General features: G+C 38.1%; 1 protein-coding gene across 8 annotated transcripts in view; it reads left to right on the forward strand.

Moving 5' to 3' along the window:
- The first annotated feature begins 395 nt into the window (after positions 1 to 395).
- The window catches only part of RRAGB (Ras related GTP binding B), a 43,126-nt gene continuing 23,454 nt past the window's right edge, over positions 396 to 20,067 (forward strand). For 2 of the 8 annotated variants that reach the window (XM_002929553.4, XM_034649309.1), the window contains exons 1-6: positions 455 to 1,104; positions 1,964 to 1,997; positions 4,341 to 4,440; positions 8,737 to 8,820; positions 10,736 to 10,802; positions 13,751 to 13,973. In XM_002929553.4, the coding sequence (XP_002929599.1) occupies positions 1,013 to 1,104; positions 1,964 to 1,997; positions 4,341 to 4,440; positions 8,737 to 8,820; positions 10,736 to 10,802; positions 13,751 to 13,973 (600 nt within the window). In that variant the 5' untranslated portion in view covers positions 455 to 1,012. Of the gene's footprint in view, positions 1,105 to 1,963; positions 1,998 to 3,224; positions 3,518 to 4,340; positions 4,441 to 8,736; positions 8,821 to 10,735; positions 10,803 to 13,750; positions 13,974 to 20,067 lie in introns of those variants that run through there. The other 6 variants (XM_034649305.1, XM_011237606.3, XM_034649306.1 and 3 more) reach the window with 6 other exon arrangements.

Genomic DNA, 20,067 nt, shown 5'->3' on the forward strand with positions numbered 1-20,067 from the left:
TGCACTGGGTGTTATATGCAACTAACTTTACACTGAACTTTACATCAGAAACCAGGGATGTACTGTATGGTGACTAACGTAATATAATAAAAAAAATTAAAATATAAAAAAACGGGAAGACAAAAACAATGCTTGGTCTTCCTCACCAAAAAACGGTAAGGGTGATATAGCAGTTTAAAACAACACCACACACACAAAGGGGCTAGTGTTGAAGCACTGAAATTGAAAACGTCTCCTTTAATTCTGTGTGCCAGACAGGTCGGCCGGTGAGGGGGCCGCAAGAGAAGCGTCTGCAGACTGGTAGTTCCCCACCCAGCGCAAGGAAGAGGGAGAGCCGGGGACACGTGAGGGCGACTGGCGGCACTCTGTCTTTCTCGGCTCAGTCTCTATGGTATTCTTCCCAGTCCACCCGCCCCTTGGGCAGCAGCAGTCACGTGACAGGCTCCGGGTTTACGGCAGGTGCCCACGTGATCCTGGCCTGCAGTCTGTGCCTGCGGTGAGGTACCTGGGCTCCTGGAGGGCGGGCGGTTAGGTCGTAACTGCTGCTAAAGGCGGACGCTCTGGGGCGACCAGGCTCGGTAACAATAAGCCGGCGAAAGCGTTTGCACTTAGTGCGTACCGCAGGGGTCTGCTCTTTCTTCCACCTCCGCCGTCCCCACCTCTTTGCGGGTGAAGTCACCTTTGCGTTTCGAGACTTTGGGGCCTGAGGCCCAGATTCGACACGAACCCCCACCACCCCCCTTTCCCACTCATCCTCTGTCTCTTCCTTTCCACCACCACATCATTTAGCCTTTGAGCTGGCCAACTCGGCTGTGTCGTGAGGCCAAGTTTGAGGGGGTTAAGGTAACTGTGGGGAAAACAGCCCCCCAGTGGACAAAGGCGGAGGCAAGAATAGAGCAGGCCTAGCGGGCACAGGCAATAAAAATAGGTAACTGAGGGTGTGAACAAGGAAAAAAAAAAAAAGGAAAAGAGTACTGCGGTTTAGAAAAGACTGGAAAGGACTTGTTGCACGATGGAAGAATCTGACTCTGAGAGAAAGATGGAGAAAGAGAATCTGGGGCCAAGAATGGATCCTCCCATAGGGGAACCGGAAGGATCGCTTGGGTGGGTGAAGTTTATTACGTCAAACCTGGAAGGTGGTGGTGGGGTTCCAACTTAGAAAATATTGTGAATTAGAACACCCCACCTTTGATAAATTGTTTTGATTTACCGTAACGTTGATTGGTATCATGATTTTGGTGACGGGATAAACTGGCAAGAGGACTGGTTGGTTGGTAACTGGGTAGAAACAGCCCTTGGGATGGGCCTGATATCAGTCCTGAGGTTTGGGGGTGGGTGTTCTAATTGAGAAGATAGTTCTGAGTTGCTTTGAATTATCAGTAAAGGAAATTTAACATCATGTTGAGGATAAGAAGACTAGGGAGAAGGTTGGTATTTCTGGGGCAGAGATCAGTGGCTTAAAAAGTTCTTTCAGTGCCTTTTTGTACCTGAATTTGAGATTTGTATTATATATACTTTGTACCTGTAATGAGTGAACTCTGACTTGGAAGGACAGCTGGCTAAACATACTTCCAGATTTTAAAAATAGCCCTTCTTAAAAATAATAGAGGACATTCAAATAAGACAATATTTTTTGATTTATTAAAGCACTTGTATATGTTGCTTTGATGCATTTTTTAAGATGATAAAACAATTGAATCTTGAATTTTATTGCTCATTTATATTACTAAGTCAGTCTTCTTAGGACCCATCTCCTGAGTACTGTAATTAGGAGCAAGGGAGCTTGAACCCAGTTTTATAATTTAAGAAAACAAGGGCCTCTTTAACTGAGTTCCTACACACAGCTGTACTCAACTTTTGTGCTAAACATGTTCTTTTGCACCTCCACATTTATTTGTATTTTTTAAATTCCAATTTCTAAGGCAATGGATCCTGGAAACTGTCTTTTGGTTTATATCTGCAGGTGGGTGCTACCAAATACAGCCATGAAGAAAAAGGTAAGACATATTAGGTACATCAAATACATGAAAGTAAAGGTAAGAAGTTACGATTCAGGAAATATATTTGTGGTGTATATATACCATCTTTCCTGGACCATTGCAAGAATCTTCTATGTGTTCTCTTTGACTCTTGTCCTCTTTTTTGCTATCAGATTTAATTTTTCTAATATTTAAATCTAACTGGGTCATTCACATACTTAAGATCTTTTCATACCTCCCCAAAACCCATAGAATAAAATCCAAATGATTTCACCGTATACAATGCCCTTTAAAAATCTGTTCCTGTCTAAACTGATCTGCCACACCTGGGCCACCCGTTGTAGCCATACAGAATATTTTTCTCCAAATTTACAAATTAATTTGCATTTTGTGCAAGCCATACACAAACACCACACAGGCCTCTTCCTGCACATTTATGTGGAACCCAACTTAAATGTCACCTATATAAGGTCTTTATATGTGTTTCCTAGGTGGAATTGAGCATTCCTTCCCTTGTGCTCTTATGGTGTTGTGCCCCACCTTAGCATTTAGGGAGAATCAGTAAGGGCACAGTTTTGGAGTAAATTTCTGAACCTTTGGGGCTTTTAGTTTCTTCATTTGTAAAATGGTCATAATACCATTACCTCTCTCATAGGGTCGTTATGAAGTTTAAATGACTAAATGCATGTGGAGCACTTAGGTTAGTACCTAACACAGTTATCTTTGGTTAGTCTTTCATAAGCAGTTGAAGATTTCTTAAATAAAAACACAATAAATATACCATATTTACCCTTAATTTCATCTAACAATTCAGTTTTATAACTCAATTTCCTGAAGGAATGTTCTTGATGAGCCTCCCTAAAGCTGCTATCAACAAGGACGGCTAAAAATACCAGAAATTTCTACATGATTAAGAATAAAACAATTTTTTATAACTACTTTAGACTGGCTTGTCAGTAACGTTTCCTTAGTGAGATAAAGTTATGTAGCTAAATAGCTAGATTAAATTGAACCTGAGTGCAGTATACTTTCATTAATATTCCCTGTATTCATAATTATAATTTAAAACAAAATTTCTTGGGATTAAAGATACAACCTGTAACCCCTCCATTTGAAAAGCAAGGTAATTGGAACTATAGTCCATAAATGTTAAAGTTTGAGAAAACTTGAAAGTCACCTTACCCAATTCCCTCCTTGTGCAAGAATCAACACTATCTTTGATAGGTGTTTTTCTGTCTTTGTTAGGTGCTGACATTGACATAAAGGCTGTTCATCTTCATAAGGTCACCTTTTCCATTGGACAGTTCTCTTCATTAAAAACTCACTTGTTTTATATCTTTGTTTAGATAGCTTGCTCATTCTTTTGATGAACATATTTTAAGCATCTGTTATATGTTAGGCACTGGAGATACAAAGGGGATTCTCCCTGCCATTCAAGAACTTACAGTCTTGTGAGAAGCAGACCAAAAAATAAACCCAAATAACTGCAGTGCATTTTGGTCTTTGCCGTGCTATAGGAGTGCCATGGGAGGAAAGAGGTGAGACACACCTAAGCCAACCTAGGGCACTGGGGTCAGGGAAGCTTCTTGGGGAGATGGTTACTAAATCAAGTCTTGAGGGATAAGTGGAACTTAGCTGAAGGAAAAAAAAAGGAATGGAAAGTTACTGGCAGAGTGTACAGCATGAAACAAAGACATAGAACTGAGCTCCCTGGAATTCTGGGAGCAGTCAGAGGGACTGTAAGATGTTTAGCTCAGTTCATTAATGGCTGGACTCTAAAAGTTCTAGGCCAAGAGGTAAGGGCAGAGGAATAGATAAGCCAGATCTTATGTTATATGTAGTTTAAGGACTTGAGCTTGTAGGCCGTGGGTCACTTAAAAAAAAAAGATCCAGAGTAATTAATGAATAAAATCATAGAGTAAGTAGAAGGGATTAGATCAAGGGCAGAGGTGGAAAGGTTGACCTTGAGCAGGGAGAAGAACTTTGAGTTATAATGAAATCCCCTGCCAGGTAGTTCAGTGCATAAAGCATTAGATTATGAGAGATCAGGGTTCCATTTCCTCAAGTTGTTATTTCTCTAATATAGTTCTGAACGTATGATAGTGTATAATGGTAGCATAATAAATTCATGTGATTTTATCGCCAAGAGGATATGTGACGCATGACAGGTAAATGCCTGGCTCCTGGAATTTTAGGTATCTCTGCATTTACCATTGGTCAGGGAACTGATTAGTTACAAGTATCTGCAATAGGTTGTTGGTACTGTCAGTAAAACACCAAGTACAAGAGAGAAATAGATCCTTTTAGACTTGATTTGGTCTAGATTTCTGACTTTGTTGTTTTTTCTCACTTTGTCCTTAGGTGCTGTTAATGGGTAAAAGTGGGTCTGGTAAGACCAGCATGAGGTCTATTATCTTTGCAAATTATATTGCCAGAGACACACGTCGCCTTGGTGCAACAAGTAAGATGTTTTATCTTATTGTGAAATCAGGTGATCTTAACTATTAAAAATCTGCATAACACAGTTGGTTGTGGTCACTTAGGGATGCAGAGGTTGAGAGATTTGTTTCAGAGCATGTTTTCCCTGTTTTTTCATTCCTCTCAAAGGGGTGTGACCTAATTCTGGTTATTACTGCTTGCTCTCTTGGGGAGGTTCTTTATAGGTTGCTTACCAAGTGGAATAGCCTTGTCCAACTTGTTTTTTATCCTGCTCTTTATTAAACAAACATAGGGATCCTTTTGTTTCCTTATTTGTTTTTTGTGGGAGGTTGTTTTTAATTTATTATATAAAGGGATATTGATAGGTATTATTAACAAGCATAACAATAAAATCTAAGTTTTTTAAAGCTATAATTAGTACTAGTCTTCATTAAAAGGTAAATTCTGAGGGGGGCCTATGAGGGGGAGGTTCGTGTACTCTGCTGCTTCTCTTTCTGAATATACATAGATGTTCTCACTGGAGTTCCAGCTCTGACTTGAGAAATATTTCATTGCCCTTTATGATTTGAATGTTAAATCTGGCTTCTTAATATGGGCTAACTGGGCTATGCTTCTGGGAGACCTCTTCTGTTTCTAGACTGTAATGCCATTTTATCTTGCAGCATCGAGGCATTTCTGGATTCTGCCATGGTCTTTGGCCTGTCAGTGACGAAAGCATTCCCTACCTGGCTTTCAAAATTCCTGATCTGAGTTTTTAGCATCTTGAACACTTTTAGGGACAACTCACCCACTACTTCATAAGGTATCTCACTCTGGTTCCGAGAAAAACAAACATTTTTGAAACAACTTATGTTCCAGACCCTAGGATATAAAGAAGGAAACCTCATTTTTCTTCATAAAGTGCTTGAGTATATATATATACTCTCATAATTGGGGCAGCTTCAATGGTTAGAAAGCTATTTCTTAGAACCCTGAATCTCTTTCTCTTTATTTCTGTTGTCTGGCCCCCTTTCTGTACCTTTGAGTCTCTACAAGCATTTGAGTATAATTAATGTCTTAATCTATCCTAGCCATCCTTGCTTCCCAAATCTTACCTTCCTTAAGTTAAACGTGTCCAGTTCCTCCATCTGTTCCTCATGTGACATAATTTTGAAACATTTTTAAGGACTTGTTTGAATGTGTCTACATTTTTCTTAAAGTGTTGAGACTTGAATATAAGTGTGGTCTGATCAGGCAGAGTAGGACTATTATATCTCTTATTTTGGGCCTCACACTGCTATTAGCACAGTTTAGTCCCCTATTCTTGTTTTGTGGAGTAGCTTTCACTATATGAGTCGTACTGAAAAAAAAAACCAGTTCTTTCTCACATACATTGTTATTAAAACACATATCATCCTTCTGCTTCTTGTGCAGCTAATATTTTGAATCTAAGAATAAATTCTTATTCGATTAAATTATTCAGTTTTGTTTGTTTTAGCACCTATGTTCCTGTATCCCCTGTTCGTTAACTGTGAAATCCAGGACAACTCATTATTTCTCAGGGCCGTAATTTCCTTATCTGTAGAAAAGGGATTAGATCTGTTTTCATTTTAGGTGCTTAGTATCTCATCTGATATGTTAGCTATTCTTCCTAGCTTTGTGTATTTTGTACATTTGATAAGCGTCTCATCTAGTTTTAATCTAAGTCATTCATCAAAAATTTTGGTCGGGACAGGGTCCTATGGCCTGTCATTCCTTGAGAGACTTCCTTCTAGAAAGGACCTGCCCAGACTTCTTTGTGTCTTGATTTGGTAGATTTTAATTTTTTTCTATTCTCACAAGTAAAAGATCTGGACTTAATAATCATATGGTCTCAGTAGATTAGAGGAAGCTTCTGTTTATTAAATGCTTTTTTATTTACTTCAGTTTTTATATTAACTTCATTTTGGTAGATGACCTAGAAGTTGAGTTTACTCAACCAGCAAGCATTAGGGCTGGAATGTCACTCTATGCTTCTGCTCTATCCATCGTGCCACAGCCACCATTCCTGGAGGATTTCTTTCTTTGTGTGTTTTAAGTTCTGTACATTTTATTGAAGCAAATTTGCAATTTTCTAGTAAATTAATATTTTTGTTTTGATCAGCTGAGTTGATTTACTACCCTAAGTCTAGTGAACAGTCATACAACCCAAATTTCAGAACTATTCAAGCTACTTGAAGTAGTTTTGAAGTAATCTAGCAGCATCATTAAAACATTACAAACAGAATGTTGCAAATTATATGTACATTATACATTTAACCATTCCCATTTATTCAGTAAGTGCTTTTCTGGACCATCCTGTGTGCCAGCACTGTGAATGGGACAGGGCTCTTCTCTCAAATGGGACCTTTATTGATGCACTTTGTTAGCAATTACTGTATTTCCTTAAAGGTAGTGAAAGTATGCTTTAAAAGATTATGTTGGACTTAATGCTTTAATGTATCATTACCTAATTTGTCATTGCTGAAGAAAGGTCTGGGTTTTACTGCTAAACTTATAGACTGCTTGACAATACATATAGTGCATTGGTTTTTACTTACTGTTCCTTTTTATGAAGTTGCTGATATTCTTTAACAGTAGAAAAAAGAGTACTTCTAAAATATTATATCATCTTTGATGTTTTAGTGTTTTTCTAGTTTTGTTATTGCTGAAAAAATTCCAATTTTATTTTGTTAAACTTAGAGTCTACTGTGTTTTAAAATTCGCGGTAAGGGTACAGAATGGTGATATAATTAATTTATTCGTGGGCTGTTAAAATGTATTTGTTGGAATAGTAAACTTGTCAATAAAAATAAGATTATAAACTATTTTAGTCACAAACACTGTTGACAGCTCCAAGATTTCCTACCTTCTCAAAATTCTCTTTCCCTTGGCTTTTAGTTAATGCTTTATTACCCTGATTTTCTTCCTTTATCTTTAACCATCCCTACCCCTTTAAAAAATATTTTCTTCTTTCTGCCCCATAAATGTATGTGATTTCATAAAGCTCTGTTCTGGTTCTTTTCATTTGCTCTTATGACAGCAGGACAGGAAGACTAGGAGAGCCAGAGGGCCATATAGAAGACATGAGACTAAAAAGAAAGGCAGAACACGGGGATTGGATCATAAAGTGCCTTATAAGCCAAGTCAGGTAGTTTGAACTGAGGGTAGAGGACAGCCCATAGAGAGTTTTAAATAGAAAAGTAACATGATCAGATTTTATTATTTCTAATTTTCAATTTTAATTACTTGTGAAAAATTCAGGCATTGCAGAAGTATAGAAAGTCTACTCCTTCCCTCATTCTCAGGCCTGCTTCCTGGGGACAACCACCATTAGTAGTTTGATATTGTCCTTTAGGCCTTTTTTTTTTCTGGGTAAATACAATCATATATACACAGAGACTTTTTTTTTTCCTTTTTAAAGAATAATGGGATTAAAATCCACATTTTGGAGAGACCATTATATCTAATATGGAGGACGGATTGGAGGGAGGCAAGGGTAGAAACAGGTTGACAGATTAAGTAATTGTTTTAGTAGACCAGGTAAGAGATGATGGGGCCTTAACTTGGGTTAGGGTAGTGGTAGTGGATTTAGTGAGAAGCAAATGCATTTGGGATATATTTAAGAGATAGAGTCAATAGGACTTGTTGATAGGTTTGGGTGGAATAGTGGAGGAAAGAGTGGACTCAAGGATGAAATTAAGGTTTTAGCTTGGGCAACTGGTTAAATTCACTGAGATGGAGAGGACTGAAAGAAGAATAGATTTTTGTAGGAAAAAAATGGGGAGATGAGTTATATTTGGATACATTGAGTTTGGGATACTTATGTATTGTTCAAATGAAGATGTCCAATGTATGTTTCAGAAAGGGAGAGAGACATCTGTATTCGAGATATACCCGTACAAGTTGTCAGTATCCAAATGGCAAATAAAATAACATGAATAGATTAGCTTGCATGAGGGGAAAGTAGGTAGCCAAAGATGAAATCCTGAAGAGCTCCAACATTTAAGAGACAGAAAGAAGAATAGGAAGATATACCAGAGAGGTTATAGGTATGACATCAGAGGCCAAGAGAAGAGAATTTTTTGAGAAGAGAGTAGTCAACAGTGTCATGCTACAGAAAGTAAGACAAGGACTAAAAAGTCCACTGGATTTGGTAATGGGGCCATTGGTCACTTGATGAGAATAATTTCTATGATATGGGAGTAGAAATCAGATTTCTGTCCCATGTACTTCATATCTGAACAGTCACTCAATCCTGTCACTTCTTTTGTTATTGTCTTTACCTTTCTCAGTAGCACTTCTTTCCATTTTTTTTTAGTACTAGACCGTTTACGTAGTCTTCAAATTAATAGCAGTTTGAGCACCTACTCTCTCGTAGACTCTGTTGGAAATACAAAGACATGTAAGATATGATTCCTTTTCCAAGGAGGGGGAAGTAAGGGGGAGAAGGGAAGTAGTTTGAGCACCTACTACGTGCCAGGCACTTTATGTATGGTAACTCGTTTAATCCTCACAACAATCCTGTGAGGTCAATAGCATGCTTCCCATCTTTTGTAATAGAAAAGGAAACTAATACTCAGAGGTTAAGTGACTTGCCCAAGGTCACACAGAGAGGTACAGCTGGTATTTGAACTAAGAACTGTTTGACTCCAATGCCCATGTTTTTGTTTTTTTTTTAATGCCCATGTTTTAATGTTTGCCACTTATGGTCTAGGTTATAAGAAGATAAAATTGCACAAAAGTTAGCAGTCAATTTAGGCAATAGCTTCAAGATAGTCATAGAAGAAACACCACTGTGTGATTGATTGTCACATAAATTGTAAAAATTACAATTGCTAGACTTTAAGAAATTTTCAAGATAAGAACTTTCATTATTCCTCCTTGTGATTTTTGGTGCCTGGCAGAGAGTAGATGCTTAATAAATGTTTGAATGAATTCAGAGGGAGTGATGACAGTAAGTGGGGGTGGCCAGGTAGGGCTTTTAGAGAAGGTGAATTTAAGCTGGGTCTTATTAGATGAATATAACTTTGAAAGAAAGATGGGGAGGACTTTCTAGGCAGATGAACAGAGTAGGCAAAATATAGAGTGGGGAGGGAAGTGTAAGGCAGAGGTCGCAAACAGGCAGTCTGTAAGCTGGATAAGGCCTATAGATATGATTTGGCCTGCACAATGTTTTAGAAGAATTGGAATTAGTTATAAATATGTAAGAGTTACCATAAAAATCTGGTTTCTCACTACTATTGAGGAATGCATATTATCATCTTGATCCCACATTCCTGCCTGACAAATGAGCTAGAGCTGAGTAATTGCCACCCACTCTATCATCTGCTTGGGTGGATGTTTACTCTCCATACATAATCATCTTTGCTTTTGTACATTTACTGGCCTGGCCCATGTTAGCAAGTTTGCGACCCCTGATGTAAGGCATGTTGGGGGTTGGGGAGGTAGTGGGGTTGGGGAGGACTAAGAATAAACCAAATTGGACTGGAACAAAAGTCTTTATTAATGTGACTGATGGGGGAATATAAAGGTAGATTGGAAGCCAAATTTGAAGGACCTTGAATGCCCCCCTGTAGGCATGGAGGAACCATTGAAAGTTTTTTGAATGGGGAGTGACATGTTCAAAGTAGTGTTAAGAAGATGAATATGATAGTAGCCTGTAGGATGAAGTAAAGTGGGTAAGGCTTCCCGGTGGGAGGTAATTATGGAACTATTGTAGTTGTGTAGGCCTGAGAGGTAAGGGCCTTCCTTATTGTTAGTGGCAGGTTGTAAAACAAGGAGTGGAATCGAGAAATTACAAAGGAATAACAATGAATGTGGACAGAGGAGTCAACAATGACCACCTCCCCTGAAATGGGACAATGATAGGGTCATTAACTGAAATAGGGAAACCAATAGAGGGAGCAAGTTGGGTTATGTTTTATGTTTGTTTCGTATTTGGTGTTTGTTGTCGTTTTTTAAGTTTTTTTGTGGAGGGTGTTGGTGGGTTAGTTAAGAGCTATTAAATGGTATACGTGTCTGTCTTACATGTTGAAATTTTAACAGTGATATTATAATTGGAGATTGCTTCTGCTCTAAGCACTAAACTACTAAAAAGTAAAATTGCTTACACTGAGAGCCAGTTCTGTAGCTCAGAGTAGTTTAGGTGCCCACCTTGCCAAGAAACCACATTACTGAGCTGAAAATCACCTTCTTGTTGTAGCTTTGAGCATTTCACTCCACTTTGGTCCTTCTAAATTCCATGGGTTAGTTCGTTGCTTATTTTGAATTTAACCTCACATGCTACAATTACTAGATTTGTCGTATTTGTCTTCCAGTTGATGTAGAACATTCTCATGTCCGATTTCTGGGAAACCTGGTATTGAACCTGTGGGACTGTGGTGGGTAAGTACTATCTGCTTGTTTGTGGGGCCAGTGGCCGTAATCATGGCACCTAGTATAATCAGCATGGAAAATACATTATAGTAACTATCATTTGTAATAAATACATTTGATAGAAATTTCTTCAGAATTGGCACTTGAGTAAATAAAGATCTCTTACTTACATGTAATTGTGAAAATGCCCTCTCTATGTGACATATTTAATCAGCACTAACACAAGCTGTGTCTACATATCTCTAGTATGGGATAGATTATCCCCCTCTTCTGCAGGTGAAGAAATTAGGTTTTTATCTCAGGTGGCATAATACCAGTGCTGAGCTCTTAGTCATCATACCATATCACCTTATTCTTTATTATTTCAATCTCTAGGCAGTCTAAGCACTGTAGATCAGCCCTAAACACATATTCTTCAGCTGAATTACCAACTGTTGGAGGAGTAGGAAACAGTTTTTCCTCTCATGGCTGAGGTACTTCCAGTATATTCCATCACAAATGCACACTCACTGTGCTTATATGTAGGTATTGGTCCTTACCCTATGGCCATTTGCATCTCCATGCTGCAGCAGCAGTGTGTAGTGCACAGTGGTTAGGAGCCTAGGCTCGAGTTAGATTGGGATTTGTAGCACAGCTCTATTAGCTGTGTTATTTTGGGTAGATCATTTAAACTCTCTGAGCCAGTTTCTTCGTCTGTACAATAGGGATAATGATGGTACTAAATCATAGGGTTGTTTTGATGATTAACTAAGATGACATATAAATGCATAGCAAAGTTCCTCACAAAATAGACATTATTGTTAGCTCGGTGTTTACCTGCTCCTAGCATAGAACCAACCATGGAACAGGTGCTCAATGAGTTATTTGTTGAAAGAATAATGAAACAGCCAAATATTCTATAAGAAAATGACTCCCATTATTGCTAGCAGATGGACAACTTAATGCTCTAGCAGCTCTCTCCGTACAAATCCTTCCTCCTTATCATTCTTCTAATATCTGTAGTCTCTTTCAAGAGATTAGTCCAAGTTCCTTGCTTTTAGGCCCTAAGATGTTATAGTTAATTTTGCAGATAAGGCAGCTGAGGTACAGTGATATTAAGAATCCCCCAAGGCCACACATCTAATCAATAGCAAAGTACAAGACTAAAAGCTAAGTTCATGTTTTTTTTTCTGTGACAAAACTGTTTTTATTTATTTATTTTAATTCCAGTATAGTTAATATACAGTGTTACATTAGTTTCAGGTGAGCAATATAGTGATTCAGCAATTCCATACAATCCCCGGTGTTCATCATGACAAGTGCATTCCTTAATCCCCATCACCCATATCACCCATCCCCTCCATCTACCTCCCCTCCCCCATCAGTTTGTTCTCAATAGTTAAGAGTCTATTTCTTGGTTTGTCTCTCTGTATCTCTCTCTCTCACTCTTTTTTTTCCTTTGCTCATTTGTTTTGTTTCTTAAATTCCAACAAAACTGTTTTTTGCTGGGTGCTTGGTAATTGAGAAGCAGCACACAGCCTAAGGATCAAAGAACAAAACTGCTAAAAAGCTATCTTGGTGTCATTTTCATATAATTTAGAGTATTTGACTAGTTATTTATTTATTCAGTAAATATTCACTGAGCACCTACCCTGTGGAAGGCTCTTTGCTTAAACGGTGGACAGTAACAGACATAGTCCTTGCCTTTATGGAACTTACACTCTAGGGAAGAGAAGAGGTTGTGGAGAAAGGGGATCCCTCTTACACTGTTGGTGGGAATGCAAGCTGGTACAGCCACTTTGGAAAACAGTGTGGAGGTCCCTTAAAAAGTTAAAAATAGAGCTACCCTATGACCCAGCAATTGCACTACTGGGTATTTACCCCAAAGATACAGATGTAGTGAAAAAAAGGTCCATATGCACCCCAGTGTTCATAGCAGCATTGTCCACAATAGCCAAACTGTGGAAGGAGCTGAGATGCCCTTCAACAGATGAATGTGGTCCATGTATACAGTGGAATATTACTCAGCCATCAGAAAGGATGATTACCCAACATTTGCATTGACATGGATGGAATTGGAGGAGATTATGCTAAGTGAAATAAGCCAAGCAGAGAAAGACAATCATATGGTTTCACTTAAATGTGGAACATAAGGAATAGCATGGAGGACATTAGAAGAAAGGGAAAAATGAAGGGAGGGAATCAGGGGGAGATGAACCATGACAGACTGTGGACTCCGGGAAACAGAGTTTTAGAGGGAAGGGGAGTGGGGGATGGGTTAGCCCAGTGATGGGTATTAAGGAGGGCACGTATTGCAATGAGCACTGGGTGCTCATATAACCCTGGGTGTTATATGCAAAAAATGAATCATGGAACACTACATCAAAAGCTAATGATGTACTGTATGGTGACTAACATATCATAATAAAAAAAATCTCCATTTTGTGTTTTAGAATAAGCTAATAAAGAGTTTTAAAATCATGTTTCCAAAAAAACCACACACAAACAGATGTAATATCACACTTGTGGTTAAGTGTTAAAAATAAAAACAATGTAATTGTATTAGGGCCCATGGTGACTGGATTTGCTCAAGACAGGGAGGTCAGGAATGGTTTCTGTGAGGAAATATGGATTGAACTGAAATCTAAAGGGACAAGTAGGAGTTAATTAGTTGTAGAGATAGAGGAATAGCATGTGAAACAGAGTAAATAGCATATGTATATGCCCCTTGGTGGATACACCACAGGCCAGTGGAACCTAGGAAGGTCACAGTGTATTTAGAACACAAGGAGAGAGGGGCAAAGGGTGGTGCAAGGTATGGTTCAACTAAGAAGGTGAAGCCGTACCAGTTTACTATTATTTGCCTGTTGAAGCCTTAAGATTATCTTTCCCATTGATTAAACCAACAAAAATAAATTGTAAGTAGGAGTGACTAAACTGAGGACTTGCTTATTACCTAGATTTTTTTTTCCTACCAGACAGGATACCTTCATGGAAAATTATTTCACCAGCCAACGAGACAACATCTTCCGAAATGTGGAGGTTCTGATATATGTGTTTGATGTGGAAAGCCGTGAACTGGAAAAGGACATGCACTATTACCAATCATGCCTAGAGGCCATTCTGCAGAATTCTCCAGATGCCAAAATCTTTTGCTTGGTACACAAAATGGATCTGGTACAGGAGGATCAACGGGACCTGGTAAGAAACATAAAGGATGCTGCACAAAATGATTGACATGCTTTCCGAAATTTTCTAGGGAAATAGGTAAATAGTTTGATTGTTTTCAGGAACAGTAAAGTTCTGTCAGGTTTTTAAAAACATAAACAAATTTTCCATGGTAAGGGAAATATAATACCCATTTGGCAAATAATTTTCAGATTTAGGTGAGGAACTTGTCAATGTGATATCATTAAACAGCCTTTATGTATTTTTTTATTCAAGTAAAATTAACATATAATGTTATATTTCAGATGTACAATACAGTGATTCACCAATTCTGTACATTTCTCACTGCTCATCAAGATAAGTGTTCTCTTAACCCCTTTTATCTATTTCATCCATTTCCCCACCCCTCCCCTCTGTCAACAAGGAGTTTATTCTCTGTATTTAAGAGTCTGTTTTCTTGTTTGTCTCTCCTTTTTTCTGTTACTTTGTTTCTTCAATTCCACAAATGAGTGAAGTCATATGGCATATATCTTTCTCTGACTTATTTCACTTAGCATTATACTCTCTAGGTTGATCCATGTTCTTGAAAATGGCAAGGTTTCATGCATTTTATGGTTGTATAATACTGCCTATATATACACACACACACACACACATTATGTACATAATATATGTATTATGTATATATGTCCCCCTTTCTCCACACCCTTGTCAAGACTTGTTATTTCTTATTTTTTTTAGCTTACCCATTCTGAGAGGTATAAAATGATAATTGTGTTCTGGTTTTAATTTACACTTCCCTTATGATTAGTGATGTTGAACATCTTTTTGTGTGTTGGCCATCTGTGTATCTTCTTTGGAAAAATGTCTATTCAGATCCTCTACCCATTCCTTAAATTGGATTATTTGTTCTTTGGAGGGCTTGCATTGTTTAAGTTCTTTATATATTCTGGATATTAACCCCTTATTACAGATATCATTTGCAAATATTTTCTCCCATTTGGTAGGTTGCCTTTTTGTTTTGTTGATGGTTCCCTGTAATATGCAAAAGCTTTTTATTTTTGTGTAGTCCCAATAGTTTGATTTTGCTTTTGTTTCTCTTGCCAGAACAGTCATATCTAGAAAGATGTTTCTATGGTCAGTGTCAAAGAAATCACTGCCTATGTTTTCTTCTAGGAATTTTATGGTTTCAGGTCTCACATTTAGGTCTTTAATCCATTTTGAGTTCATTTTTGTGTATCGTGTAAGACAGTGGTCCAGTTTCATTCTTTTGCATGTTGCTGCCAGTTTTCACAACATTTGTTGAAGAGACTTTTTCCTATTTTATATTATTACCTCTGTTATGGTGTATTAATTGATCATTTAGCATGGGTGTATTTGTGCTCTATTCTGTTCCATGGATCTACGTGTCTGTTTTTGTGCCAATACCATACTGTTTTGATTACTACAGCTTTGTGGTATATCTTGAAATCTGGGATTCTGATACCTCCAGTTTTGTTGTTCTTTTTCAAGATTGCATTGGCTATTTGGGGTCTTCTGTGGTTCCATACAAATTTTGGGATTATTTGTTCTAGTTTTGTTAAAAATCCTGTTGGTATTTTGATAGGATTGCATTAAATCTGTAGATTGCTTTGGGGAGTATGGACATTTTAGCAATAGTTGTTTTTCCAATCCATGCACGTGGAATATCTTTTCCATTTGTTAGTGTCATCTTCAATTTCCTTCTTCAGTGTGTTACAGTTTTCAGAGTACAGGTTTTTCACCTCCTTGGTTAAGATTATTCCTATGTATTTTATTCTTTTTGGTGCAAATATAAATGGGATTGTTTTCTTAATTTCTCCTCCTTCTACTTCATTATTAGTGTATAGAAATGCAATAGATTTTTGTGTATTAATTTTGTATCCTGCAGCTTCACTGAATTCATTTATCACTTCTAGTAATTTTTGTGGATTCTTTTGGGTTTTCTATATATAGTATCATCCCATTAGCAGTGAAAGTTTTACTTCTTCCTTATGAATAGGGATGCCTTTTATTTCTTTTTCTTGTTTGATTGCTCTGGCTAGAACTTCCAATACTATGTTGAATAAAAGTGGAGAGAGTGGACAACCTTGTCTTGTTCCTGATCATAGAGGAAAGCTCTCAGTTTTGCACCATTGAGAATGATGTTAGCTGTGGGTATTTCATATGTGGCCTTTATTACGTTGAGGTATGTTCCCTCTAAACCTACTTTGTTGAGAGTTTTTATCATTAATTGATATTGTATTTTGTCAGATGCTCTCACTGTATCTATTGAAATGATCATATGGTTTTTACCCTTTCTTTTGCTAATGTGATGTATCTAGTTGATTGATTTCCAAATATTAAACCACCCTTGCATCCCAGAAATAAATGCCACTTGATCATGGTGGATGATTTTTTTCAAGATTTTGTTTGTCAGGGAGAGAGAGAGAAGGAGAAAGCACAAGTAGGGGGAGCAGGCAGAGGGAGAAACAGGCTCCCCACTGAGCAAGGAACCTGGTGCAGGACTCAATCCCAGGACCCTGGGATCATGACCTGAGCTGAAGGCAGGTGCTTAATGGACTAAGCCAACCAGGTGTCCCAGTTAATGACTTTATTAATGCATTGTTAGATTCAGTTTGTTAATATTTTTTTTTTTAATTTATTTATTTGACAGAGATAGAGACAGCCAGGGAGAGAGGGAACACAAGCAGGGGGAGTGGGAGAGGAAGAAGCAGGCTCATAGCAGAGGAGCCCGATGTGGGGCTCGATCCCATAACGCCGGGATCACGCCCTGAGCCGAAGGCAGACGCTCAACCGCTGTGCCACCCAGGCGCCCCTAGTTTGTTAATATTTTGTTGAGGATTTTCACATCTGTGTTCATCACAATTTTTCCTGTAGTTTTCTTTTCTGTAGTGTTTTTATATGGTTTTGGTATCAGGGTAATGCTGGCCTTATAGGATTAATTTAGAAGCTTTCTTTCCTCATCTTTTTTTTTCTTTTGGAATAGTTTGAGAAGAGTAGATATTAACTCTTCTTTAAGTGTTCGGTAGAATTCACCTGTGAAGCATCTCATCCTGCACTTTGTTGTTTTTGTTGTTGGGATTTTAATTGATTATGGATTCATCGCATTGCTAGAAATTGGTCTGTCTGTTCATATTTTCTGTTTCTTCCTGATTGAGTTTTGTGAGGTTATATATTTCTTGGAATTTATCCATTTCTTCTAGGTTGTCCATTCTGTTGACATGTAAATTCTCATAATAGTGTCTTGTAATCATTTGTATTTCTGTGGTGCTGGTTGTTATTTCTCCTCGTTCATTCGTGATTTTATTTGAGTCCTCATTTTTTTCTGGATAAGTCCGGCTAAAAGTTTATCAATTTTGTTGAGCTTTTCAAAGAAATAGCTTCTGGTTTCATTGACCTGTATTGTTGGTTTTTAGTCTATATTTCATTTATTTCTGCTCTAGTTCTTATTATTTCCTTCTAATCGCATTTGAGCATTTTTTCTAATTTCTTTATTAATTTTTTTAGATTTTATTTATTTTTTATTGAGAGTACAAGCAGGGGGAGGAGAAGAGGGGGAGAGAGAAGACAGAGGAGAAAGAATCTCAAGCAGACTGTGCCGAGTGCAGAGTCTGACGGGGGCTCGATCGCTTATCCCTGAGATTACAACCTGAGCTGAAACCTAGAGCTGGAGGCTCAACCAACTGAGCGACCCTGCACCTCTAGATACTGTTTGATTGTTTATTGGAGATTTTTCCTCCTTCTTGAGATAGAACTTTGGTGCTATAATTTTCCCTCTTACAACAGCTTTTCTTGCATTCCAAATACTTTGGATCATTGTGTTTTCATTTATCTCCATGTAGTTTTTTTGTTTGTTTCTTTTTGTTTTTTTTAAATAATTTTTACTTTGATATATTAGTCACCATACAGTACATCTCCAGTTTTTGAAACAGTATTCCATGATTCATTATTTGCATATAACACCCAGTGCACCATGCAATATATGCCCTCCTTAATACCCATCACCAGCCTATCCCAATCCTCCACCCCCCTCCCCTCTGAAGCCCTCAGTGTGTTTCCCAGAGTCCACAGTCTCTCATGGTTCATTCCCCCTTCTGTTTACGCCCCCCTTCATTCTTCCCTTTCTTCTCCTACCGATCTTCCTATTTCTTGTGTTCCATTAATGAGTGAAAACATATGATAATTATCTTTCTCTGCTTGACTTATTTCACTTAGCATAATCTCCTCCAGTCCCGTCCATGTTGCTGCAAATGTTGTGTAATTGTTCTTTCTGATGGCTGACTAATATTCCATTATATATATGGACCACATCTTTTTTTTATAAATTTTTTATTATGTAATGTTAGTCACCATACAGTACAACCCAAGTTTTTGATGTAAAGTTCCATGATTGATTACTTGCTTATAACACCCAGTGCACCATGCAATACGTGCCCTCCTTAATACCATTCACCGGCCTATCCTGATCTGCCACCGTCCTCCCCTCTAAATCCCTCAGTTTCTTTCCCAGAGTCCATAGTCTCACATGGTTCATTTCCTCTTCTTTTTACCCCCCCTCCTTCTTACTTTTCTTCTCCTACTGATCTTCCTACTTCTTATGTTCCATAAATGAGTGAAACCATATGATAATTGTCTTTCTTTTTTTTGTTTTTTAATTAGAAGATATTTATATCACTCACAAAATAACGTATTTGCAAAGTTATTTCTTTTTTTTAATTTTTTATTTTAATTTTTTATTTTTTTGATATAAAGTTCGATGATTCATTAGTTGCATATAACACATAGTGCAACATGCAATATGTACCCTCCTTACTACCCATCACCAGCCTATCCCATTCAGCCACACCCCTCCCTTCTGAAGCCCTCAGTTTGTTTCTCAGCGTCCATAGTCTCTCATGCTTCATACCCCCTTCTGATTACACCCCCTTTCTTTATCCCTTTCTTCTCTACTGATATTCCTAGTTCTTATGTTCCATAGATGAGAGAAACCATATGATAGATGAGATGTCTGCCTCTGCTTGACTTATTTCACTTAGCAATATCTCCTCCAGTGCCATCCATGTTGCAGCAAATATTGAAAATTGTTTTTTTTTTAAAGATTTTATTTATTTGACAGAGATAGAGACAGCCAGCGAGAGAGGAAACACAAGCAGGGGGAGTGGGGGAGGAAGAAGCAGGCTCATAGTAGAGGAGCCTGACGTGGGGCTCGATCCCATAACGCCGGGATCACGCCCTGAGCCGAAGGCAAACGCTTAACCACTGTGCCACCCAGGCGCCCCTGAAAATCGTTCTTTTTGATGGCTGAGTAATATTCCATTGTATATATGGACCACAGCTTCTTAATCCAATCATCTGTTGAAGGGCATCTCGGCTCCTTCCACGATTTAGCTATTGTGGACAATGCTGCTTTGAACATTGGGGTGCATATGGCCCTTCTCTTCACTACATCTGTATCTTTGGGGTAAATACCCAGTAGTGCAATGGCTGGATCATAGGGTAGCTCAATTTTTAACTTTTGAAAGGACCTTTGCACTGTTTTCTAAAGTGGTTTTACCAACTTGCATTCCCACCAACAATGTAAGAGGGATCCCCTTTCTCCACATCCTCCCCAACATTTGTTGTTTCCTGCCTTGTCAATTTTTGCCATTCTAACTGGCATAAGGTGGTTATCTCAAGGTGGTTTTGATTTGAATTTCCCTGATGGCTAATGATTTTGAACATTTTTTCATGTGTCTGTTAGCCATTTGTATGTCTTCATTGGAAAAGTGTCTGTTCATATCTTCTGTCCTTTTTATGATTTGTTTGTTTCTCGTGTATTGAGTTTGAGGAGTTCTTTGTAGATCTTGGATACCAGACCTTTACTGTAGTGTCCTTTGCAAATATATTCTCCCATTCCGTGGGCTGCCTCTTAATTTTTTTGACTGTTTCCTTGGCTGTGCAGAAGCTTTTTATCTTCATGAAGTCCCACAAGTTCATTTAATCTTTTGCTTCTCTTGCCTTTGGAGATGTGTCATGAAAAAGGTTGCTGTGGCCGTTGTTGTAGAGGTTGCTGCCTGTGCTCTCCTCTAGGATTTTGATGGATTCCTGTCTCAGATCGAGGTCTTTC

The sequence above is a fragment of the Ailuropoda melanoleuca genome, chromosome X (genome assembly GCF_002007445.2).
Source record: "Ailuropoda melanoleuca isolate Jingjing chromosome X, ASM200744v2, whole genome shotgun sequence".
Taxonomy (NCBI): domain Eukaryota; kingdom Metazoa; phylum Chordata; class Mammalia; order Carnivora; family Ursidae; genus Ailuropoda; species Ailuropoda melanoleuca.